The 24,778-nt window shown below is 38.2% G+C and overlaps 1 protein-coding gene across 1 annotated transcript in view; it reads right to left on the bottom strand.

Annotated features, from left to right (window-relative positions):
• The window catches only part of LOC132295150 (DNA-directed RNA polymerase V subunit 1), a 47,412-nt gene that overhangs the window by 11,350 nt on the left and 11,284 nt on the right, over positions 1–24,778 (bottom strand). Inside the window, exons 9-14 of the mRNA XM_059793286.1 lie at positions 22,591–24,324; positions 22,293–22,468; positions 19,417–19,495; positions 19,181–19,305; positions 18,584–18,741; positions 3,965–4,242 (exon numbers count right to left, since the gene is read on the bottom strand). Of these exons, the coding sequence (XP_059649269.1) occupies positions 3,965–4,242; positions 18,584–18,741; positions 19,181–19,305; positions 19,417–19,495; positions 22,293–22,468; positions 22,591–24,324 (2,550 nt within the window). The remainder of the gene's footprint in view (positions 1–3,964; positions 4,243–18,583; positions 18,742–19,180; positions 19,306–19,416; positions 19,496–22,292; positions 22,469–22,590; positions 24,325–24,778) is intronic.

The raw sequence follows: 24,778 nt of genomic DNA, 5'->3' as shown, positions 1-24,778 counted from the left end.
AACTAAATTTTACAAATTAAATCAACAAATCACACAATTAATTTATGGTATCAGTATAATACTTTCTTAAAATTATATACATTACCTATTATACAGGTTGAAATGGGTTGCAAGTCGGATTTGAATTGACCTAATACCTAGGAAGCACGGACACGCCAAAATACATGTCCAATATTTTATATTTTTTCGAATATCCAGACACGCCGTGAACCAGCATCTGACCCACTGTGGACCCGCTTCCGACACACCATGGATGCGTGTCCGACACGTGTCCTACTCTTTGGGGATTTTTAAGAAAGTTATAGAAACAATGTTGAGTTGAAGTGAAAATATTATGAGTTGTTTAATTACATAATTACTCAAAAACTTGTTGTTTCATATAAAAATTTATATTCAAACAATTAGATATTTATTCTTATATTTTAATTCAAACGTTCGAACCCTTGCACGATCATCTTTGACTCTCTTGTTATCCCACCAACCAAGCTTCGCTACCAGTGAATGGTCTCTCTATCTCTATCTCTTCTTTCCTCTCTTATTCTTCACCCTCCTCTTTTCTGTCTTCTTCTTGTTCTTCACAAACCCTAAATACTTTTTTTTTCCTCTCACAATAAATTTCTCTGTCTCTTTTTCCTTTTTCCTCTATTCCCCATGAGTTTTTTTCTCTTCTATGGATTCTTTACCTTTATTTTTAACCAAGGCCTAATTCTTTTTCTAACAAAACCCTAATCCTCAATCTCCTTGTTTTTTTTTGTTCTCTTTCTTAACCCTCTTTCTATCATTCTCTCTTTTTTCCAGCAAAACACGTTTGTTTTTTTTTTTTTCATTATGAGATTGTAAAAAATATTATTACTCTTAATTGCTTAAAGTACAACATCATATATATAGAAAATATATTTCTTATATGTTTTGTTCCTGCTGTGTCCTAATTTTTTAGGATTTGCCATGTCACCATATCCGTGTCGTGTCGTATCCATATCTCGTATCCGTTTCCGTGCTTCTTAGCCTAATACGATTATGACATAAGTAAATCAGACAAATCAAGTTAAATGAGTCATTTATATAAAATTACTAATATATTTTTTTTTATAAGTAAAAATATATTAGAAAAACGTTCAAAAGGGGAACGTTCAGGTAATATATTAATAAAATTACTAATATATTTTATCTGTATATCAAGCATTTTCCTATGTTTTTATGATCTTATGAAACAATTATACTACTTTAGACGCGTCATCATCCCCTCGTGATGCGTGGAATGAATTTTAAAAAATGCAACCAATTCAGGGTGAAATCTGGGAGCCAAATTAGGTCTTGGCTTGAACCTAGGGCTGCAAATGAGCCGAGCCGAGCCGAGCTGAGCTTGGGTCTGCTCGGGCTCGACTCGTGACGAGCTCAGAAAATTGTGCTCGGGGCTCGGGCTCGTCTTAATTTTAAAAGCTCAGGCTCGGCTCGTTAAATTTTTTTTTTTTTAAATTATTTCTCAAAATTAATTAGTATTCCACAAAAAAAAAAAAAAAAATACAAAATATCATATTAGAGTTTCAGCCCCTTCTTAACCACAGCCAGTTACCAAGGAGCATGTTCCTAGATGGTGAAGTCATCTGTTTGGATTAGTTCTATTGACTTGAATTATTAAAAAAGTTTATTACAGTTAATTAATATAGGCGCTAATTAAAATTAAATAAGTAGACTAAGTTAGTGCTCAATTCTGATTTTCAATCACACTTAAATCGACGAGTCTTTGAAGATCATAGAGTCAATTCTGATTTCCATTCATACTTAATTCACATTTGAATATTTTATAACATAATATTGATAAATATTTGAATTTAAAGATTACAAAATATCTATCTAAGTTGTGTTCAATTCTGATTTCCATTCATACTTAGATCGATGAGTCTTTGAAGATAATAGAGCCAATTATGATTTCCATTCATACTTCATTCATATTTGAATATTTTATAACATAATATAGATAAATATTTGAATTTAAAGACTATAAAATATCTATCTAAGTTGTGCTCAATTTTGATTTTCATTCATACTTAAATTGACGAGTCTTTGAAAATCATAGAGTCAATTTTGATTTCCATTCATACTTAATAAAAACAAAATTGTGGTGTTTAGCTTTAGATCAACATGATAATGATTCTCCAATATTATTTTATTTGATATTATTCTTGTGGTGTTTAGCTTTTGATATGTAAATTATTAATTTAAAATAATTATCATTTCTACCGATAATGATTAAAAAAATTGTAGTATAGTTATTGATTCTGTTAAAATTGTCTTTGATAATCTATTTAGTATATGTATATTAGTAAATATTAATCAATGTTGTACTTTAAAGACACAAAGTGGATTAGTGGTAGCCTGGTAGGAGTGTTAGGAGTTTTTTCATAATGAAGTCTTGAGTTCAAGCTATACTAACTTGCTAAGTCATGTTTTTTAATGTGTCACTTACTATATATTATATTATTATTATATTATATTATTATTAATATATATATATATATATATAGCGAGCCGAGCCCGAGCCTTGTTCACGAGCCTCAACGAGCCTTGCCGAGCCCCTGTTCACAAGCCTGTATGAGCTAAGCCCAACGTTGTTCGGGCTCAGTTCGTTTACTAAACGAGCCTGAAAATTGGGCTCGGGCTCGGCTCATTTACTAGCAAGCCGAGCCCGAGCTGTTCATGAACAGCTCGGTTCATTTGCAGTCCTTCTTGAACCATGGTGTGGGCATAGGCCTCTAGCCAGAGTTTTTTTAAGACTCTACGATATCCCTTGACAGTCATGTCTCGGTTACGGACTGTTACCAGCTTGATAACGGTAGGGCAACTTAGGATGTGCAATTTGAGAGACATCTTCATGATTAGGAGTTGGAGGACATGGTTAAGTTCCAGACGTTGATGGATGGCAAGGGAGGCGGGTGGGGTGGATGAGTGGGTGTGGACTACATCTAGGCATGGCAAGTTTGAGGTGAGATCCTTCGACCAGAGGCTTTTCAATGTTCAAGAGTCAGGAATTCCTTTGAAGGCGATTAGGCATACCTGGGCTCCCCTCAAGGTTTTGGATGGATGGTTATTTTGGGGAGAATCTTGACATTCGACAATCTGGAGAAGAGGTGCCAAATTGTGGTGAATTGGTGTTATATGTAAAAAAAGGATGCGAAGTCAATTGATCATCTTCTGCTTCATTGTGTCGTGGCTAGAGATGTGTTGGAAATTTTCCTTTCCCTTTTTGGAGTAGGATAGGTCTTGCACAATTCCACATTGAGCATGCTTGAGGCTTGGAATGGGTGTATAGTTGGTTAGCTACCCCAAGATGCTTGGAGAGCGACTCCGCTTTGTACATGGTGGGAATTTTGGTTGCAAGGAAATAGGAGATCCTTTGATGGGAAGGAATCCCTATTTGGGTGTCAAAAATGTCCATACTTCGTTCTCTTTTTTGTTGGGTTCAAGGTTAAGATTGCAAATCCTTGGAGGACCACATTGTCTTTGTTGATAGCTTGAGGGTATAGGAGTCTTTTTTGATGGCTGGTACTTCTTGTTTTGTATTTGTTTCCTTGGGCGCGCTCCCCTCCTGAGAACTTTTAATTAAATATTAGTTATTAAAATATATATATATATATATCTCATCCCCCAAATAATATTAAGCCTAAAAATAAAGTACCATTTGATCCAAAAACTAATTCTAGCGCACCTTTTTTTCTTTCGACTGTAGTTTAGACGTCCTCATCCTGTCACCAAATTTCCCAAGGTAGCATATTTGATTCTCCAGAACCCATTTTGATATTCTTTTAGGACATTTGCTCATCCTACCCCGCGTAATGTTAGTTTCATATTTAAGATTCTATCTTATTGCTAGAGAGAGAAAAAGCTCTTCCAAATGGTCATTCAGGCAGTGCTGTACGCTAAATAATTGATAGTTGATGGAACGACAGAGAGAAATCTGAGATACCTGAACAGCTTGCTCAAAAGCACAAGCAACCCCAAGCAAATCTTGAACTTGTTTTATTGCATAGGGGATGGAACGGCAAGTGTCAATTAAGTGAAAGACAGGAAGACAGGAGTCCATGACGATCCTCCATGCATCACCACTGGTTTTAACTGCTGCTTTCTCAAGAACAATATCCAAAGCCAATTCCCCCTTATGACTCTTACAACAATCTTTTTGTATCCAAGTGGATGTGTCAGGACTAATCCAAATTATGTTTGCCGTGCAAACCCGGGGGTCACCTGTACGTACATTAAAGAGAGAGACGGTAAGGATCGACATCAAAGCATAATTCTCTTCTAAAATGTAGCATCTTAGACAATCATTTTCTTGCTTTTTCAATTTCATAATAAAAATTAAAGATACAAAATTGCAGTGTGAAAAAAATATAAGAAACAAGAAACACACTGCGTTCCCACAGAACAGTAAGACAGCAATTGTAGGGGGGGAAAAAAAAAGTACTATAACATGCCTCCTTGAGCCAAGTAGCCGGCCTCCTGGATAGTGTACCTCTAAAAACTGGAGGCCAGTATATAAAGCCCAATTGAGCTGTAAAATCCTACATATATGTTTTCTAAAATGACACAAAAGGTTCACTCACCATCAAATCCAATTTACACTATCTGTTGAGTTGGAGGTGCAGAAGAAAAAACAATGATAATCAACCATATCTGTTTGATGAGTTTATTGCACATTCTAAACCAAAACTTCACCCTTCTTTTATGTAGTAAACAGAGTAATTCTCTAAACAATAAACCAGTCACTTGGTTGGTGCAAACTGGTGTTCTAATAATTCAAGGCACCAGAGTTAAACAGTCACGAGGCCTTGCAATATCTAACTGTTTCTGTTCACTTAATCCACAAATGTTCAGTAAACTGGATTTCGAGAGAAACACTCTCAGAAGTAAGATTTTAATGATATACATGTAATTATCAATATTATAACTAGTCAATGAATCAGTATCACAATAACTAGCATAGTGACTAACACAATATCATCAAGAAAGCTGCACATCGTGTTGGCAATACTTACTCAAACAAGTATGATTTATTTGTAAGGTAGAAGTAGGCAAAAATTGATTCACGGATTCAGATTGAAATAAGAATAGTATGTTGGACCACAGATTTCGAACGGATTAAATTAGGTTCAGCTCGTTTCAGTCCAGGTCAATACAGCATACTTCAGAACATCTCATTCTCTCATGGGTCATGGTCAGATAGAAAACCAATGACCCAAAGAAGAATGTCTTTCTTTAATCATTTATGTAGACTGCCTTTCTAGGGTTTTCATCCTCTAAACCACAGACCATCAATTTTTACTCCTTCCTTTTTTTTTTCTTTTTTTTTTTGATAAATAAAATGTATTAGAAAGCATTCATGAGGGGAATGCATCCCAAGAATAAACAAAAACCAAAGATAAATACAAGAAAGCCAAAATAGAGTCCAACGGACCCAAAGAACCCAAAAAGTCCACTATCTCATCTAGAAATATACAATTTCTTCCCATTACCCAACAAAAAAGGAAACTAAACCACGGACCATCATCCTCTTCTATCCAATAAGTTTCACGAGGTAATGACAGAAGTTCATTTCGTACTTTCATGAATGTCACTTTTGTGGTCCATTGTTCAGGACCTGATTCTGATTGTTAGGCATATGCATTAGTAAAGTGCTACACAAAACTTGTTAATGGAGAATGAGCTATGATTTTCATGGACGAGTTACACTTGTTCCGCCTATACTTTTGGAGAAGGGGCAAAGATAAATGATATTAAGATTTAATATAATTAGGGTAAATTTTTATTTCCTTTTATTATTTTGGCAATGTTTTAATTTTAGGGATATTTTAGTACTTTATTATATAGGGTTTTGTTATGCTTTTGCCTATATAAAGGCTCCTTTGTAATAAGACAAGGGATTTTGAATTATTGAATACTATTGTGAGTTTGTGAACTCCCTCGTGTTCTTGCTTTTCTTGATCCCTCAATCTCTCTAACCCATCTCATTCAATCTTGTCTTCTCACCTCCTTCGTCTAGTCTCATCTCATCTTCTCATTCTCATCCCCTTCTTCTTTTTGGTTACTATTTCTCCTGCATCATTTAGTATCAGAGCAAAAGATCCGAGTTACAGAAGATTCATACCTACTCAACTATTCACGCACAACTAAACCAAACCCAAATAAATCATTGCTCAATATTCCCAAGCCAACCAAAATCAAGCCCTAAACCATCAAACAAAACCTAAGCCTTACCATTCTGCCATCCGACCAAACCCATTATTAAGGCACAAAACCCAAACCGAAACTCTCAACCAACAACAAAACTCTTCGGCCCTAAACCCCATCTATTGTTTCCACAACCCAAAAATTGTTCATGCACAACCAAACAGACCTACCTTCCACCCCAAAACCAAAACCACCAAATACAGCCTCCACCATCTACAACCAAACCAACCCACCATTGAAAACCCTACTCTAGTGAAGCCTAGCCACAAGACCCAACCACAAACCTCCAATTGACAACCAATAGGAACACCAACCCTAAGCGCAAGACTCTGAAAAACAAGCAGTAGCCCCTCATCTGAACCCCAGTGAAAACCATCACAGATCCCCTAGCCATCGAGTGCTTCTTAGCCTACGCCGTCGAACATCCATTGTCTTTGTTTTCGAACAAAACAGCACCTTGCACAGCCTTCGTCGCCACTGTCCTCAATCCTCATACACCATCGGACATCATCGCACCGCCAGTCTCCGTTGTCATCAACTTTGTGAGCATCGACTTGTCATCTTAAAACATTCTGTCGTGTCGATCCCCACAACACCGTTGTCATTTTGCTCTCGCAGTCCATCATCGCGTCGCACAAATCCTAGCGTCGTCACACTGTAGTAGAAGCCTGCAATTTCTTTTGCGTTTGAATTTGTGAAGGGTCAGCTTCTGGTTTATCTTAAAAGCAGATCCGACCCGTAACTGACCAGACTCAGCTCAGAAGACAAAATCAGTTTTGACCCATTCCAAGAAACAGTGTGATCTATTAAACCCGAACCAGCTGGCCCAAAATTAGTCCAGTCCTTAAATTACTTCAGATAAACCTGTTCATGCACGAGTTAAGGATCAGCCCAATTTCAGAGCCAGACCAGCACCAGTTCAGCACCATCCCAGTCTAGTCCAATACAGCAGTGAACCAAAAGAAGAAGAAGAAAAAAAGAAGGAAAAAAAAGAAAAAGAAATCTACTTCAGCTTGTAGAGTCACTTTGGAGCATTCTTTGACTTGGACACCCTCCCTGGACTCGGTAAATGTAACAACCCTTACCCTACCAGACACAATATTGTCCGCTTTTGGCTCCCCTGGACCAGAGACTTCCCAAGGGGTCACCCATCCTGGTATTACTCCAGGTTAAGCACACTTAACTCCGGAGTTCTGGTAGGCCCAAGGCCATCGCGGCTTTAAAACATGTTGTGTTATAGAAAGGTGTTGAATCTACATATAGCATTTCCCATTTCCCAGGCGATATGGGATCATGACACCATGTAGCCTGTTAGTGCTCGCCGACATCACACCCGCCCACAGAGGTTGTCATAGTAAAGGTACACTACTTTTTCGAAAATAGTGAGTAATATTTTTATCTGTTAGCTGGGACAATACAATTTGCAAAAGGTCCTTACTTGAGCTAGAACAATTTTTTGTGTTGATTGGCCTTCTGCTACACCATTCTCTTATTTTGTAATCACCATTTGTGCACCCAATACCTTCTCATCCAATCTGTTGGTTCATACACAATGCATTTCCATTTCTTAGGTTAGCATTGCAGTGATTTATAATTTGGTGGCTAGTGATCATTTAACACACTGTAGTATGCATATAGCTCATATAACCCCCTGGTTCTGAAAACCCCTTAATGTTTATTGTAGGGGCAAATAAGGACCTCCCGTCAATTGGCCATTAATGGGGTGATAAAAATACTAAAATGTCCTTCCTACAATTAAAAACAAAAATAAAAAATAAAAATTCAGTTAATGCAAAATTACTATTATATCCTTTATTTTTTGAGATTTATATACGAAAGGGAATGTCGTTTTGGGAATCAATAAAGGGTAATTTTGTTATTTATTAAATTTAATCAGACATGTGCCAGGCAAATGTTTTTTTAACAATGCATTTGAAACAGTAACAACTGAAAAGTCCTTCTTTACAACATTTTAAAATTTTTTTGGGAGTTATATACCCAAAGTAAAAGAGGGGTGTTATTTGCTCAAAATGTAAACCTTAGGGGTCTTTTAGATACTTAGCCCTAATTTGGTTCACTTAATTAATTTGAGTTCTATATCAGCATTGTCCTGGCAAATGAGAAAAACCAACTTTAGGGAATGTCAAGCCAATAATATTATGAGACCTCCGATTGTTCAACCACATCGAGTTTGAGAATGTAGGCATCCCCCACCTAAGTACTTAGATGTCTTGAATAAAACTAAATCAATCCCTATTTTCTCCAAGTGAAATGACGTCACTATAGGCGATTTCACCCCATTAGGGGCGATTTTTACAGCGATAGAGACTTTGTCTTTTTCTTTCTTCTTTTTTTGTTTTATTCCGCGATGAAATCTTACTTAGAAACTGCAAGGATTCCAAGAATTTCATTAGCTGGGGATGTGAAGTCGGCAGTTCCGCACCAAGGACCATCTTTGTATATCGACGGGAAGTCCGTCGGGGGGAGGAAATCAGTACTCCCATCTTGCTTGGTTGGTCGTTTTGATAAGGAAGTTAGGGGTTGTGATCGTGTGGAGGAAGATGCAGCGAAAGCATGGAATACGTCCTGTGGTGTGGGGGTTACTCCATTATCTGATTCGATGCTTCTTTTCAGGTTTCCTTCTCAGGCCGAAGCCCAACGCGTGTTAAAGGAAGGACGACGTCACTGGGGATCTGCAACTCTACGGATCGATGTGTGGTCTTTTAGGGTTGGATGTTGTGGCGTCCTTAGAGAAAAAGGACTCAAACAGATCCGGATGTTTGGGCTCCCCCTTCATCTATGGTGTCATGCCCTATTTGTTGAAGTAGGGGAGTTATGCGGCGGATTTGTGGGAGCTATTGCCGATGAAACCAGGGATGCCGAGAGTGTTCGTATTACAGTGAGGATAGGATCGACTTGTCCGCAATTTGTGTTTATTAATGATGATACTTTCTGCTACAAGGTGGCGATTTGGGAAGAAATTGCGCCGGTGTTGGTTCCCTCAACAGAGAGTATCGAAGGTGGCGAAAGGCCTACTCATATGCCGGAGAAAGAATGGGTACGAGGAAGATCAAGTCAACGACACGCGCCGGTTACGCGCGTCACAGCTGATAATAATTACTCTACACGTGGCGCTCATAGAGTTTCATTTCCAGATACCACACTATCCTTTATCTACAAGGGTCGGTGAGGAAAATGGGCTGGGCCACACAGATTGGCCTAAAGTTGATTTGGGCCGGAGGGGTTATGGGCAAACTAAAGCGTTAAGGCTCAAGCCTGATTTTGGGCCTAAGCCAGCCCATACTAAAAGACGGGTTATTAAAGGACCAAACTCAGTTTTTGTTTCAGTTCTTAATGACCCAGATCCAAGGAAAGCCCAGGTTAAAACTCAAGCCCAAAATCAAACTTTCTCCTCTTCTTCATTTCAGCGTCGGACTGAGAAAGATTAGTGGAGACGGCCGATTGGTTTAGCTAGTCGACAAGGTACTCGATGGACTCGTACTGAAAAACAAAAATGGGTAGTACGCTCTCCTTCTCCTTCTCCTTCTCCAGGTTTGACCCCTTTTTTTCATCCTAAGAGCTCATCTTCTACCCCTTGTTCGAGTAAGGTGCTGGGAAATGGTGAAGGTCGAGTGGAGGATCGTTTGGATCAAAAGAGAGGTTTTTCTAAAGCTATTGTACCACGGGATGCTGAATCATCGTCTTCAATGTCCAAGTCCGGAAGTATTGATTGTTCCAACGGGATGACAGTTTCTGTTGGTCGAGACCTTCATTTTAAACTGAAGATGATTTAGCCATGACTTTACTTAATGAACTCAAGCTCTATGCTGCTCTAAAAGGCTTAAATGGTCTACCCCCCATGACTGGGACCAATTCTACCCATGATTTAATGAAAAATTTTATGGATGACACTGGAACAGAATTGAATTTGCAATTAAACTTGTATCAGAACAATGCTGAAAGCAAAGGGGAGGACTTTGATGATCAGTCTCAACAGATTTGTCCTCTTGCCTGGGATGTTGATCAATCTGATGTGGACATTATGGAACCCTTAGCAACTGTGCACCCTGATTGCTTAGAGACAGTTAACGATATGGGTATGGACTGGGTGTTGGATAATATTGGCGAGGTCAGCGAAGCTTTGGGTGTCTCCTCGGAAGGAGATGATGATCGAACACAAATCATTCTTCATGATATTGTGGAAGGAAACAATAATGTAGAGACCTTTAAAAGCACAAAAGTTGTTAAAAATAAGAAACATGCACATCGGAAAGGTGATCAGGAGGTTAAGAACCTTATTTCCAATATTAATTACGAAGGAAAGGATGGGGTGAATAAAGAAAGGGGAAGGACTAGAAGTGGGAAGCAGGGAGGAGAGGCACTAATTATCTTTGGTTCTCAATGAAGATACGAATTATTACATGGAACGTCCGTGAATTAAATGATCCGGACAAAAGAAAGGTGGTTAAAGTTGCTTTGAAGAAGTGGAATGCCCATGTTATTTGCTTGCAAGAAACCAAGTTGGCTTCTATTTCTAATGCCGTAGTTAGAAGCCTTTGGGGAAGTAGGTTCGTGGATTGGGAAGCTTTGAACGCCTATGGTACATCAGGCGGTATTCTTATTATGTGGGATCGTAGATGGATGTCTAGAACGAATATCTGGAAAGGGCTATTTTCTTTGTCTTGCGTGTTTCAGATGGAAGATGATAACTTCAGTTGGGTATTTTCTGGAGTTTATGGACCCGTTATTGACTGTGTTAGACCTGCTTTTTGGCAAGAACTCAGTTACATTAAGGATTTGTGGTCGTTGCCTTGGTGCCTAGGCGGGGATTTCAATTCTGTTCGGTCTCCATTTGAAAGATCCACAGGGGGGAGGTGGTCTTCAGAGATGACCCAGTTGAAAGTCACCTTCTTATTGACTTGCCTTTGGAAGGGGCAACTTTCACTTGGTCTAGTGGCAGAGACCCAGTTACTTTATCGAGGCTTGATAGAATCCTGATTTCTGGAGATTGGGAGGAGAAGTTTCCAGATGTCACTCAGTCAGCTTTGGTAAGTGTCACGTCTGATCATGTGCCCTTAGTTCTTGATTGTGGAGACATGAGATCTAGACGGACTCCATTTCGTTTCGAAAATATGTGGTTGAGAGCTAAGGACTTCCAAGGGAAGGTCCAGTCCTGGTGGGAAGAAACAACGCTTACTGGCTCTAATAGCTGTGTGCTTGCTAAGAAGTTTCAGACTCTCAAATCTGAGCTTAAGAAATGGAATAAAGAAGTGTTTGGGAATCTTGAATGGAAGAAAAATAGAGACCTGGCTAATATCGCTGATCTTGATCGTCTTGATGAGACAAGGCAAGATACGGATTCTCTTCGCTCTAGAAGAGCGTTTTGTCAGCGACTTTTGCTGAGATTGCTACTATGGAGGAGATATCGTGGCGTCAGAAATCTCAGGCTTTGTGGCTTAAAGAAGGTGACCGTAATACTAAATTCTTTCACAGACTTGCTAACGCTCATAGAAGATACAATAATATTGGGCGTATTCGTGTGAATGGTTCAGAGCTGTGGAAAGAAGATGAGGTGCGTGGGGGTATTGTTTCTTTTTATCAGCAACTCTATACTGAGACTTTGGAATGGAGACCAAAACTTGATGCTATTTCTACGCTGGATAGTGATATGCTTAAGGTTCCTTTCTCTGAAGAGGAAGTTCTTAAGGCGTTATCCAGTTGTAATGGTGATAAAGCTCTAGGGCCAGATGGATTCACTATATGGTTTCTTAAAGAGAGTTGGGAGGTGGTGCGTAATAAGGTAATGGGCACTTTTCGGGAATTTTATTCTCATGGCACATTTAAGAAATCATTAAATGCATCTTTTATAGCTCTTATTCCTAAGAAGAGCAACGCCTCTAACATTAAGGACTTTCGGCCAATCAGTTTAATGGGGTGTATGTATAAGCTTATTGCCAAGATCCTTGTTCTTAGAATGCGGACTGTTTTGGATGGAATCATCTCAGAGTCACAAAATGCTTTTGTTGGTGGTAGACAGATTTTAGATTCTGTTCTTATTGTAGGAGAATGTGTCGATTCCAGTTTGAAGAGTGAAGTTCCTGGTGTTTTATGCAAACTGGATATCGAGAAAGCTTATGATCACGTGAATTGGAAATATCTTCTTTATTTGCTTCGGAGAATGGGGTTCAGAGATCGATGGATAAAATGGATTGAATCTTGCATCTCATCAGTTATGTTCTCTGTGCTTGTGAACAGCTCTCCTGCTGGTTTTTTTCCAAGTTTGCATGGTTTGAGACAAGGAGATCCTTTGTCGTCTTTTCTTTTTCTTATTGTCATGGAGGGATTGAGTAAATTAATGAAAAAGGCAGAGAATCTAGGTTACATAAGGGGGTTCACTGTTGGTAGAGATGTTGCTAACCAGATCGACATATCCCATTTGTTGTTTGTAGATGATACTCTGGTTTTCTGTGATGCTGATGTTTCCCAACTCAGGTATTGAGGTGCATTCTTACATGCTTCCAAGCAGTGTCTGGTCTTAAGATTAATGTTGGAAAGAGTGTGCTTGTCCCAGTGGGGGAGGTCTCTAATATTTCCACTTTAGCTGCTGTTCTTGGATGTGGAGTGGGTGCCTTTCCACTCCCTTATCTGGGCTTACCTTTGCGAATCTCCTCTAGGATAGTGGGGACTTGGGATCCGGTGATTAACAGGTATGAAAAAAGATTGGCGGGGTGGAAAAAACAGTATCTTTCGAAAGGGGGGAAGTTCACTCTTATTAAGAGCACCCTCTCATCCCTTCCCACATATTTCTTATCTCTATTCCAGATCCCGTGTTCTATTGCTGAACGAATTGAAAAAATTCAGAGAGATTTTCTTTGGGGTGGAAAAGGAGAGGAGTTTAAATATCATCTTGTTAATTGGGAGCAGGTTTGCAAACCATTGAAGTTTGGCGGTTTAGGTATCCGGAAGTTAGTCCCTTTCAATAGAGCCTTATTGGGGAAGTGGTTATGGAGATTCGGTAAAGAACGTCATCGACAATGGAGAAGAGTTATCTCGTGTCGTTTTGGGGAAGAGAGTGAAGGTTGGTCCTCTCGTCCTGTTTCTATTACCGGGGGCATTGGCGTTTGGAAGTTCATTCGGAAAGGTTGAGATGTGTTTTCCACCCATATTCGATTCAAGGTTCGTAATGGTACGTATGTTAGATTTTGGGAAGACTTATGGTGTGGTGATCAGTTGTTGTCTCTTTCTTTTCCTCGTCTCTTTAGCATTGCCGAGAATAAGCATGCTTATGTGATTGACTGTTATCATCTTGATAACAGTAGTGTATTTAGCGCTCTAAAGCTCCTCTTAGAGTTGCCTTCTTTGTTTGGACTGCTACTTGGGGAAAAATTTTAACATTGGATAATCTGCGTAAGAGAGGTAATACCATTGTTAATTGGTGCTGTCTTTGTAAAAATGATGGTGAGTCCGTGGACCATCTTCTTATGCATTGTCCTGTTGCATCTGATTGCTGGAATCTCATATTCAGTATTTTTGGCGTTCAGTGGGTAATGCCTAAGCACTCTTTCCAATTAATTAATGCTTGGAGAAGATGCCCTATTTCTGATCATGCTCGTGATTTTTGGAGGGTCGCCCCACATTGTGTTTGGTGGTGTATTTGGAGAGAGAGAAATAACAGAAACTTTGAAGGGAAGGAATTGTCTTTTGCAAACCTTAAGTCTTTTATCCTACGCTCTCTTTTCTGTTATGTCAGAGGCAGCGCTTGCTCCTCGATCGATGACTTTTTTGTTCTATTGGACTCTATTAGTCCTTAGGTTTGGCTTTTGCTCTTTCGTTTTTGTGTATTAGGGACGCGTTCCCCTTTTGAACGTCTTTCTAATATATTTTTATTTATCAAAAAAAAAAACTGAATCAATCCCTAGCCATACGAGAAATTGGAAAGATAAAAACCGCAACAATGTCTTGATCTAAGAAGCACGGACACGGATACGACACGACAGAGACACGACGACACAGCAAATCCAAAAAATTAGGACACGGCAGGGACGCGGCGAATAGTATATATTTTATATATATATATATATATATATATATATATATATATGATGTAGTACTTTAAAAATTACTAAGTGTTACGATTTTTCATCAACCTCATAATGAAAAAAATACACAAATCATAACTCATCTACTGTAATAGTGTAATGAGTGGCCCTTAAATATCTATTTGTTTTATCTAAAATTGCATATTAACCTTACAAGTTTAAAATTATTATGTACGGACCACATAAGTGAGTATAAGTTATTAAATAACTTCACATATTTATACTTTAACCCAAATTTTTTTCAAAAATTATCTTTTAGACCCCTGAAAATAAGATAAGCGTGTCGAACACACACCCTTGGCGTGTCGGACGTGTGTCCGCGGAGTATCCGTGTTGTGTCCGAGCCGTGTCTGAAAATTAAAAAACATGAACAAAAAATTCCAGACACGTTTTTTGGTGTGTCCGACACGTGTCGGGGCGTGTTCGACGCGTGTCGATGTCCGACACATGTCGGACACGGATTCTTCACCCATTTTGACATGTCCATGCTTCCTAGGTCTTGACACACGCTCCATCAATTCTTTTAAAGAGAGATGACTGGCCATACACCAGCCTATTCCATACATGTCTCCAATGCGGAGATAAAAGTTTGTAAAATCATCAATTTTTTTATTTATATATATATATATATATATATATATATATATATATAAAATGTAATATTGTATTAAAAAGGAATTCAAAAGGGGAACGCATCCCTCAAAAGCTATACAAAGCCAAATAGGGCTTTTAAACTCTCAAAGAGTCCAAAAAATCAACTAACACCTCCATTGATTTACACTATCTCCCTAGAACCCAACAAAAAAGAGTATTAATGATGGAGAACTTAAGCGCACCAATAGGATTCTCCATTCCTTCACAAAAAATCAACTAACTCCTCCATTGATTTACACTATCTCCCTAGAAGCCAAGAAAAAAGATTACTAATGATGGAGAACTTAAGCGTACCAATACGAGTCTCCATTCCTTCAAAGGATCTCATATTTCTTTCAAGCCATAAAAACCACCAAACGCACAAAGTCGTGACCCTCCAGAAATTACAAACTTGGGCCCCCACTATACAACCTCTCCAAACCTCAACTAAGCCTCTAGAAGACCTCAGCATAACCCACTGAACCCCAAACAAACTCAAAAAAAAAAAAAAAAAAACCAGCAATCACAAGCTGCTGGGCAATGCAAAAGAAGGTGATCAATCATTTCCTCATCTCTCTTGCACATGCAGCAACAGTTAACCACCAAGTGTCTCCTCCACTTTAAATTATCCTAGGTTAACATCCTTCCCAGCACCGAAGTCCAAACAAAGAAACCCACCTTAAGGGGGGCTTTAGAACGCCATATAGCCTTCCATGGGAAGGAATACCTTAGAGCATCTGTAAGACGCCTATAAAAAGACCGAGCCTCAAAAAAACCCTAGGAAGATGGAGCCCACACCCAAGAATCAGGACCTCCCCCAATCACTTGGAGATATAGTAGCTCCAGATAAGCAACGGCATCCTCAATCCTGAAAATGCCTCAAAATAAATGCACATCCTAGTATGTTCTCCCACTATCAAGCTAATAGCAGTCGACCACCAAGGCATGACTATCCATGGCAATCCTAAAGAGCCTGGGGAAAGAAAGGGCCAAAGATCGCTTGCTTCACCAAATGCCCTTCCAAAAACAGATCCTCATACCATCCCTGACACGAAATCTTATGTGTTTAGAAAATTCATCCCAACATTTCCAAATGAATTTCCAAACCCTACTCCACCAAGAGAGAGTACCTTAAAAGAGCACCAACCTCTTCTGTCCTCCCGAAACCTTCTCGCAATCACCCTCCTCCAAAGTTCGTGCCTCTCACTCCCAAATCTCCAAAACTACTTCCCCAAAAGGAACTTGTTGAATGGCACCAGTCTTCTGATACCCAAACCTCCAGTCTGAATCGAACTGCAAACCTGATCCCAACGAACCAAATGAAACTCAACCACCTCACCTCCCCCATTCCACCCCAAAGGAAATTCCCCTGGAGCCTCTCTATCCTATCAGCCACAGAAAAAGGGATATGAAAAAAGGGGAGGAAATAAGTCAGAACGCTTAAAAGAGTACTCTTCATCTAAGTAACCCTCCCATCTTTTGAAATATATTGCTTTTTTTCCAACCAGCCAAACTCCTTTCAAACCTTTCCACCATAAGGTCCCAACCTCCCACTATCCTCGATAGAGCCCCAACAAGCAACCCCAAATAAAAAATGGGGAAGGAGCCAATGCCGCAACCAAGAATATCAGCTAAAGTGGAGATTTCAGGGACCTCCCCCACCCGAACCAAAACACTCTTTCCCACATTCACCTTCAATCCTGAGACGACTTGAAACCATATCAAAATTACACCACAAATATATCATTTGAGCCTCCTCAACAGCGCAGAAAACCAAAGTATCATCAACATGTGCTACTTGGTCACCCATGGACCTATGATGTAAGTGTAACTCACTATTGTAGAGAGAACACCTATAGCTTTAAGTATCATGGTAAAACTATCAAGTCAAAACTTGCAAAACCATTAGAAAGGGACTCTAAGGTACAATTACAATATAGGTCTTCTCCTCCTCAGATTTGTGATAACTGATAACAAAAACATCTTGAAAAAATAACAAAAACAAAAACAAAAAAACAAAAAGAAACGGCTAAGGAAGTTTCCCATGTCCGGTCTAAGGCATTTGAAATAAATCCACAAATGGGAGTCATTACAAGGTGAGATAAATCAAGATAGTGGTGCAGAGACTAACACTTTATGAGTAACCCACTTCCATCGTGTCCAATAAGGATGTCAAGTACATAAGTCATTTTTGGAAAACACTTTGGACATCTTTAGGCACCAATTTGAAATTTTCCTTTTCATTTTGTCCTCAAACTGAAAGAAAAAATGAAATAGTTGAAGGAAGTCCAGGAAAGTTGATTCAGTGTCTTGTGGGAGCACATGTAGATATTGGGAACTCATTGTTGCCTCTTATGGAGTATGTATATCATAGATTGGTCAATTAGTCAATTGATAGCTATCCTATTGAGTGTGCATATGATTTTCTGATCTTATACCTATGCCTCCATATTTCTATTTGTTTGAATTTGTTGATTCCTTTGTCCAGCTTGTCCATGAGCTTCATTCCGATATAAGACAACGAATTGTTTCGAGTAATAAAAATTATTAAATTACTGCACATGCTCATATTAGGAATCAAAAATTCATTGGAGGAGATTATGTTCTAATTCGTGTACCACCACAACCTTATAACTCCTTCGAGACTTTGCAAACGCAAGTGATTCAACATTTCCACATCACTCATAATTGCGGACCTTATGCATATTTATTTGACTTGCTATCTGATAATAGAATTAGTCCAATTTTTCATTTAGAAAGGGATAGCAATTACTATAAAAAATAAATAAATAAATAAATGAATAAAAGAAGAAGATACGTGAGGAGCGAGTCTCTAGATGAGTGGACGAAAGGAATAGATTTTCAAGGAAAAGTTTGGTGTCATCTATGACTAGAAGTAACTAGGCGTTCAATGGTAAGTGAATTGTTAACCTAATACTAATATCTTTCATGTGTAGTGGATTGCTTTTCCTTTTTTGGATTTTCCACATTAAGGTTTGTGCGTCTCTGCTCCACTATACTTTACTTTCTGTTTGTCGCTTGATTGTGAGTTTGATTGATGAAAATTGAAAGTTAACTACAATTTCAAACTCAATCTTCAGAACAAACTAGCTGGAATTTCAAAATCAAAAGCATATCAGGCCTACTCATGCCTCCCACAAGGAAAAGTCACCGCCCATACTCTGACACATCATATCCTCGGCTAACCATCCCAGGAACTATCAATGATCAATAAAGGATGTGCAAGAAGTTGCAAAGATGCATCTTTGGGGATGGAGGTCATCATACCAACTTTTTGACACCATTACAAAAAAGGAAAAGAAACTATTCCAGAAAAATCTCTTATAAGAGATTTCATATTTGTTATTCGTAAATTATATATCTTAGCAAATCAGCCTTCAACAAAGAAAGGTGTCAAAAAGGTAAAAGGAAGAAGAAAGAAAGGGAAAACAAGCTAATCAATATGTCCATGCAGGATAATGGCCTCTTCTTAATGAAAGCAATATCTACACAATTCAGATATGAACAGAAGATAAATTCTATGAGAAATCAGGAAAAAGAAAACATATTTAAGATACACACATGTTGAAGAATATTGAAATAAATAATAAAAATTAATAGCATACCTTTAATAATTGTTTCTAACAAAACAGGGCAAACTGTGTTAGCAAGAATATGAGAAATAGCCTCCAAATGTTGATCACCTGTGTCTTGCCAAAAGAACTTCATGCATGGCATGTCAACCCACTTGCTATCATGATGTTGCTGAAAAGAACAACACTCACTGCCAAGAAGAAATACAGTTTATAGAAATAAATAACTCTGTAATTCCATACATTAAGAGTATTATGCCAAGTCATGGTGAAATGGTGGTATACAAGGAGCAAAAATGAAAACAAAGGTCGGTCACTAGAATTTATAAAAAGTTCAAACAATTATTTTAAGGTGTGAATATATCCTAGTTAACAACAACAATTTACAAAAAGTTCAAACAATTATTTTATGGGAGAAATTTTAAATCTTTAGAGGATTTTGTTGTTTTTTATTATAGTTCTAGTGCATATACAGGTTTTTTTTGGCTTTTGTTAAGTTGTATTTGGTATGCGCTCCCCCCTTGAGTGCTCTTTAATGAATCTTACTTGTAGAATAACAAAATAAAAATGATATGCCATATGGTAAAGCTCGTCTCAAACTCTGATTACAAGTCTAATGATAAAACTAACCTGACAGATAGCAAAATTCTCTTGAATAGATGACCAACTTTTTTCTTCTTCCGAAATGAATTAACAGTTTCTTGGCACTTTTGAAGAACCTCCGACATACTGATGTTTGCATCCTTCAACTGCATCTGTTCAGCCCATAAGTCATAAAAAAAATTAAAAAATTATTGGGCGTGCAATATACCTTCAAACAAAGGAAACGCACCAGAAGTTCAAATGCTTTTCAAAGACATACCAACCTTATTGAGATGAATATGACCAACCAAGCCATGATCAATTTCAGAACTATCGTAAACAGTTTGCTGTTGTCCTCTATATCTGTAAGGATGAAACCACCAGAAGTTTTAATAGCAACTCAAAACACCATTATTTTCACACATGAAAACAAGTAAAACCTCTTATTAAATTCAAAACATCATGCACATCAGGAGAAGACCAAGTTTGACAACAATATAATGCTTACTATAGCAAAAGGTAAAATAATCATGCAAAATGATGATGCTAATAAACAATAGATGACTCGTGTACGGTAAATTTACAACAAAATTTGTAACCACTAAATATTACCATTAAATGGTAAGTATCCACACATGGAAAGCACATAAAAGCTCAAACACCCGGGAAAAAAATGAAAAGATGTACCAATATATTCAAGATAAATAGATTGTCAATAAAGTCACAAAACGAAAGGCTAAAGCATCGTATTACCAGAACAGCCAAATGGAAGCAAGGGCACTAGCAAAACATATAGTGACACATGGACACAAGTCTGAAACCTCTTAGACATGTCCACAATTAAAAATAACTCTTTTTAAACATATAACCGATAGTTCTCCATCTTATCTTTACATGTGTCCAGTGAGCCTTAAATGTTGAATGGAACTTCCTTTTAACATGGAAGGAATGTATAGTCGTAATAAAAATCAAATCAAAGGTTTCTATACGATTTATATAGAGGTATAACTATATTTAAAAAACAAATGACATATGAAGTTCTTATTAAAGATTGGGCAAGGAACTAGTAGAGGATTCGTCAAATACATACCCACACGTATCTACATAAGAAAACAAACAAGTGCTCATATATATAGGGCATGTACTTGTTATGTACCAAATATTTTAAGTTAAGGTCATATAATTATATATTTTCCATGTAACGACCCATAAATTTTCAGTGATTAGGACTCCCCACCTAGTCATAAAATAGGATCAAATAGACTTGATTAAGTTAAAAGACCGTGAAATATGTAATCATAACCAGGGGCAAAACTTTGACAAATGGGGATGTCAATTGATAACTTGGTGGCTTGTCAAGCCTGTCAACTTTGACATGACATAGCGGAATTAGTTCGATCAAGCTACCCCTCAATCTACCAAACTATGCCAGGTGGCTGTGGTAGAAGGACCCCATGCATCACAAGCTAGAAATACGGGGGCCTCCACCCCTTTTTGGCCAACGGAACTTATAATGTGTAACCAAGGAGAGAGGAAGAAGAAAGAGAGAAACAAGAGAGAGGAAGAAAGGGATAGAATCACTCTGCTGTAAAGATCGTGACAGTCCAAGCAAACATTGGGACACAATGCCAGCACAATCAAACTCAGAATACAGAAAGGACTCCCATCCTTAAGTGAAGCTAACTGAAACCAACCACCCCTCAATTTTAAATTATATCTTAAAAGTAATCCAGGTAATATGTGACACAATGCCAGCACAATCAAACTCAGGTAATATGTTCTATGCTATTATCTTGCCTATTATTGCTCCATATGTGATAAGACATCATAATTATAGTGAGATGCAGCCATCCTCCCTGAAAATATTGTTATGTTTTATAACACTGAAAGATATCAATGTAATGTACCACATTATTATCTTCTATGTGACGTACTGTGTATATTTTTGTGAGCTGGCAGTTGTTTGGAGAAACTTATTATACAATATTTATTGGTTTTAATAATATCTTTGTAAACTGTGATGCTGATGTGATCCCGATATACTGTGTATCATCACAGTAATTGAACATTAATAATGAATTGTAAGAACCCAAATGCGATTATCTCAAACTGTAATTTGAGAAGAGGCAATAGAGAAATGTAGCATATCTCGAGGTTCTGCAAATGCCAATTTGGTGAATAAATTAATTGTAACCTAGTGTTTCCAGTGCAGTTTCTTTATCTGCTTCTGCTGGCTCCTTTGTGATGGCAGTCAACTGGATATTGTTTGGTTCAATCCTCATATGAGCTATTGTTGTCTTTTGTTTACTAAAACGTTCTTTGGAGTCCTTGTTGATTTGCGATCATTGATTCTTGTTCTGGATTCCGGTTGAGGATTGTGTTGGATTTGAGGCCCGGTTCAGTTTTGTTGGCAGCCTTGGTCAGTTGATCCTGCAGCCCTTAGGAAGACACTACCTACATGTTGACTCCTGGAAACAAACTACAATGCGCATTGCGGCAAATAAAAGGATGACACTTTACATGGAAGAAATAGGGGAAGAGGCTTGTCTGGAATGCAACTGACCTAAGGTAAGCCTGTGTTACTGACCATTGTATGTGGTGATGTAGGGTTGAAGTTCCAGTTCGGAAGACCGGTAACCCCTGGGAACAAACTGATACATGCGTAGTGGAAATGTACTTTGCATGAGTGATTCAAGGGAAGGATCCTGATCTGTCAATATCAAAAACCGTAGCTGATTGTACTCCAAGGTCTTGTTGTAGTTTTTTTTTTTTGGGGGATAAATAAGGTACTTGTTGTAGTTCAACAGACATGAGACGGATGAGCTACAATAAAGGGCATCTGGGGTTTCTATGTCTTGTCCTCACAGTCTCATATATAATTATATGTGAATATTATTGCCGTATCCTCCCAGTTTCCAAGTCCTATTTTTTATGATTTTCTGTGTCAAGGGTCAGTGTTCTTTGTTGTGCCTTGTCCCATGATCATATCCATCCATCTTAGATGACAATAAAGTTAAGAAGAACAAGTCCATATGTGCTTGTAAAATATATATACATGTATATACATAAGAAAAGTAAGAGACAAGAAAAAAAGATAGACAAGTACGTACATGTGTAAGAAAAGTAAGAGACAATAAAAATGATACACAATAAAACATACTCAATTAAGAGCTCCACTGCAGTATCCTTAAGACTGACTTTTTTCAACTGATTTTTGACGAGATATGCAGCATTTTCTTGGCAGTACTTCCTTCCACAACCACATTCATTCAAATACAGTATCACCCGACGATCAAATACATCGTTCTTGAAATTGACACGGCAAAGTAGTATCTCCTGAACAGAGAAAATCACAGAAAGATTGATATCCACACAATGGCTACGTAAAGTATAATTGGACAAAACTGAAATCATCAATCAAAATGAAACAACATGTTCCCAATTTTAAAAGTATTTACCTTCATCATCTCCCAAGAGCAATTACTACTTGGAGAAGATTCAAGAACTGCCTTATATGCAGGATTTGACATGGCAGTTGCAGCTAACACTCCAACAGGTTCACCAGCAGGGAAGAAATTCCGGGGCCCAGTTCCAGCCTTAACCCCATATTCAAACTGAATAATGGAATTGCTACAAGCATTCCTCACTGTACCATCATAACAGATAACGACATCCCGAAGGATGGCCATTAAGTTTTTGAATAAAGTTCCTGGTTCGCTCAGACCTTTAGATGACCGTACAATTACTTCTCTACTAGAGATGGAATGGACCATCTCCTGATACGGATCTAATCCATGGAAAAGGCAGCTTCTTACTAGTCCAAATTTTTCAGACTGATAATGAACACCAAAAGGATATTTGCGGTCAAAAGCCAGAGTCATGTCCTCAAGCAAGGTTCCTGAATAAAATTTCCCCTTGCTTGAAAGCTGTAATCCCAATATTCCAATCTGTTGTACCACCTTGTTTACGGCTGAATCACTCCTGGAGTCAATTAGATTACCCATTGCAGACGACTTAAGAATGAAATTAGCAATGGGCAGTTTGAATAGCCGCAACTGATTCTCCAATTGCAATTCTATCCCCTCATTGGAAGTGGACCGTAAGTGATACAAAAGTGGTGAAATTCCTTGTATATTCTTTTGGATATCTTCTATAATGCCTCTGGGAATGGAAAAATCTTCCAAGCAAACACTGAAACCTTCTGAAAATATATTTTCCATTAACAAAGGTTGTAAGGAATTAAAGAACCTCAAAACCTCATCAGGCCCCTTCTCAGAGAAAATAGATGTAACAATGTCGTTGATAATGGACTGCATTACATCCCTATTAAAATCGACTTTCAATATCTCACTTTTTCTTATAAGGTGTCTCTCCCCGCAACAGTCAAAGCAAGCAGGTAGAGCAGTCTGTAACATCTGTAAAGCAGTCCAAAGAGGGCCAGAACCATACGCCTTCAACAATGCAGGCTTTGGTAGGGAATTCAAAACAAACATCGCTAACTGCTGTGCGGCTGCTCTATTTAAGAAGTAATTCATAAACATCATCTTCAGGGATAACAATGAATCGGTGGCCAGCTGCAAATTAAGGTTGCCACTGTGGGAGCTAAGCAACTGTTTCTCAACTGAGAATAGCTCCAACACTTCTGCCTTCGCTGCAAGCGACTGGGGATAAAATAAATGAACGCAGTCCCCATCAAAATCAGCACTAAGAGGCCCACAAATAAGAGGGTTGATCTTAACTGTATGGTCTTCGTGAACATACACTGACAATGCTTGCAGGGAATGCTTGTGGGTAGTTGGTGGCCTATTAACAAAAACCATATCACCATCCATAATTCGTCGATGTACCACTTGACCAGATCTTAAAAATGTATGCCCCTTTGAACCTTCCCTCAATGAGTATGTGGACGAACCATCCTTATAGGTTAAACACAAGTTTTCATCCACCAGCTTCTGTAGGTATTTCATGTTATGCTGATTAACTCTCTCCTCAAAGGTAATTCTTTGAGCTATTTCAAACGGTAATCCGATTTCATCCACCCTTTTATACGGATCACCAGTTATGACACTACGAGAAGAAAACCCTGAACCCTTTCTAATAAACAATGTTTTCATCTTTTCAAGCCATGCTTTAGTAGAAGAATCATTGGGTTCTTTGTTTATCCCAAATCGTCCATCTAAATCCCGAGATGCCTTGTAGATTTGCATGAAAAGACAAAAAACAATTAATTGAATGCACATATCTATAGGTGCAAAAATGCCAACAAGAAGTTTTTTTATTTTTTTTTTTTTGTTGGATAAGACAAGAGAGTCAAGTAGAAGTTCCCCCATATCATTGTGAAAGAACAGATCCAAGCAACATATGCACATTTTAAAAGAATAAAACTCATCCAACGATGTAGGAAACTAATAACAAATGAAATTAAACTGCCAAAATATAAAACCATCAAGCAAAAACCAAAATAAATTATAGACAATGTTTCTGAAATCGTCCAAAATACAATGCACTGGCAGCAAGCAAAACTCAGAGTTAGCTATTTATTTGGACCAACAGATATCCTACATAGGCCATATCAGATGCTAAATGAAACCAAGCAGACCAACAGGCCTGTGGCCTAGCGGTACAAGGCTCCTACTTCCCAAAGGG

This window comes from Cornus florida, unplaced genomic scaffold, assembly GCF_030987335.1.
Source record: "Cornus florida cultivar Cherokee Brave unplaced genomic scaffold, ASM3098733v1 CherokeeBrave_3.0.0_Hap2_Chr02, whole genome shotgun sequence".
Taxonomy (NCBI): domain Eukaryota; kingdom Viridiplantae; phylum Streptophyta; class Magnoliopsida; order Cornales; family Cornaceae; genus Cornus; species Cornus florida.
This window is presented reverse-complemented; position numbering and strand designations above follow the sequence as displayed.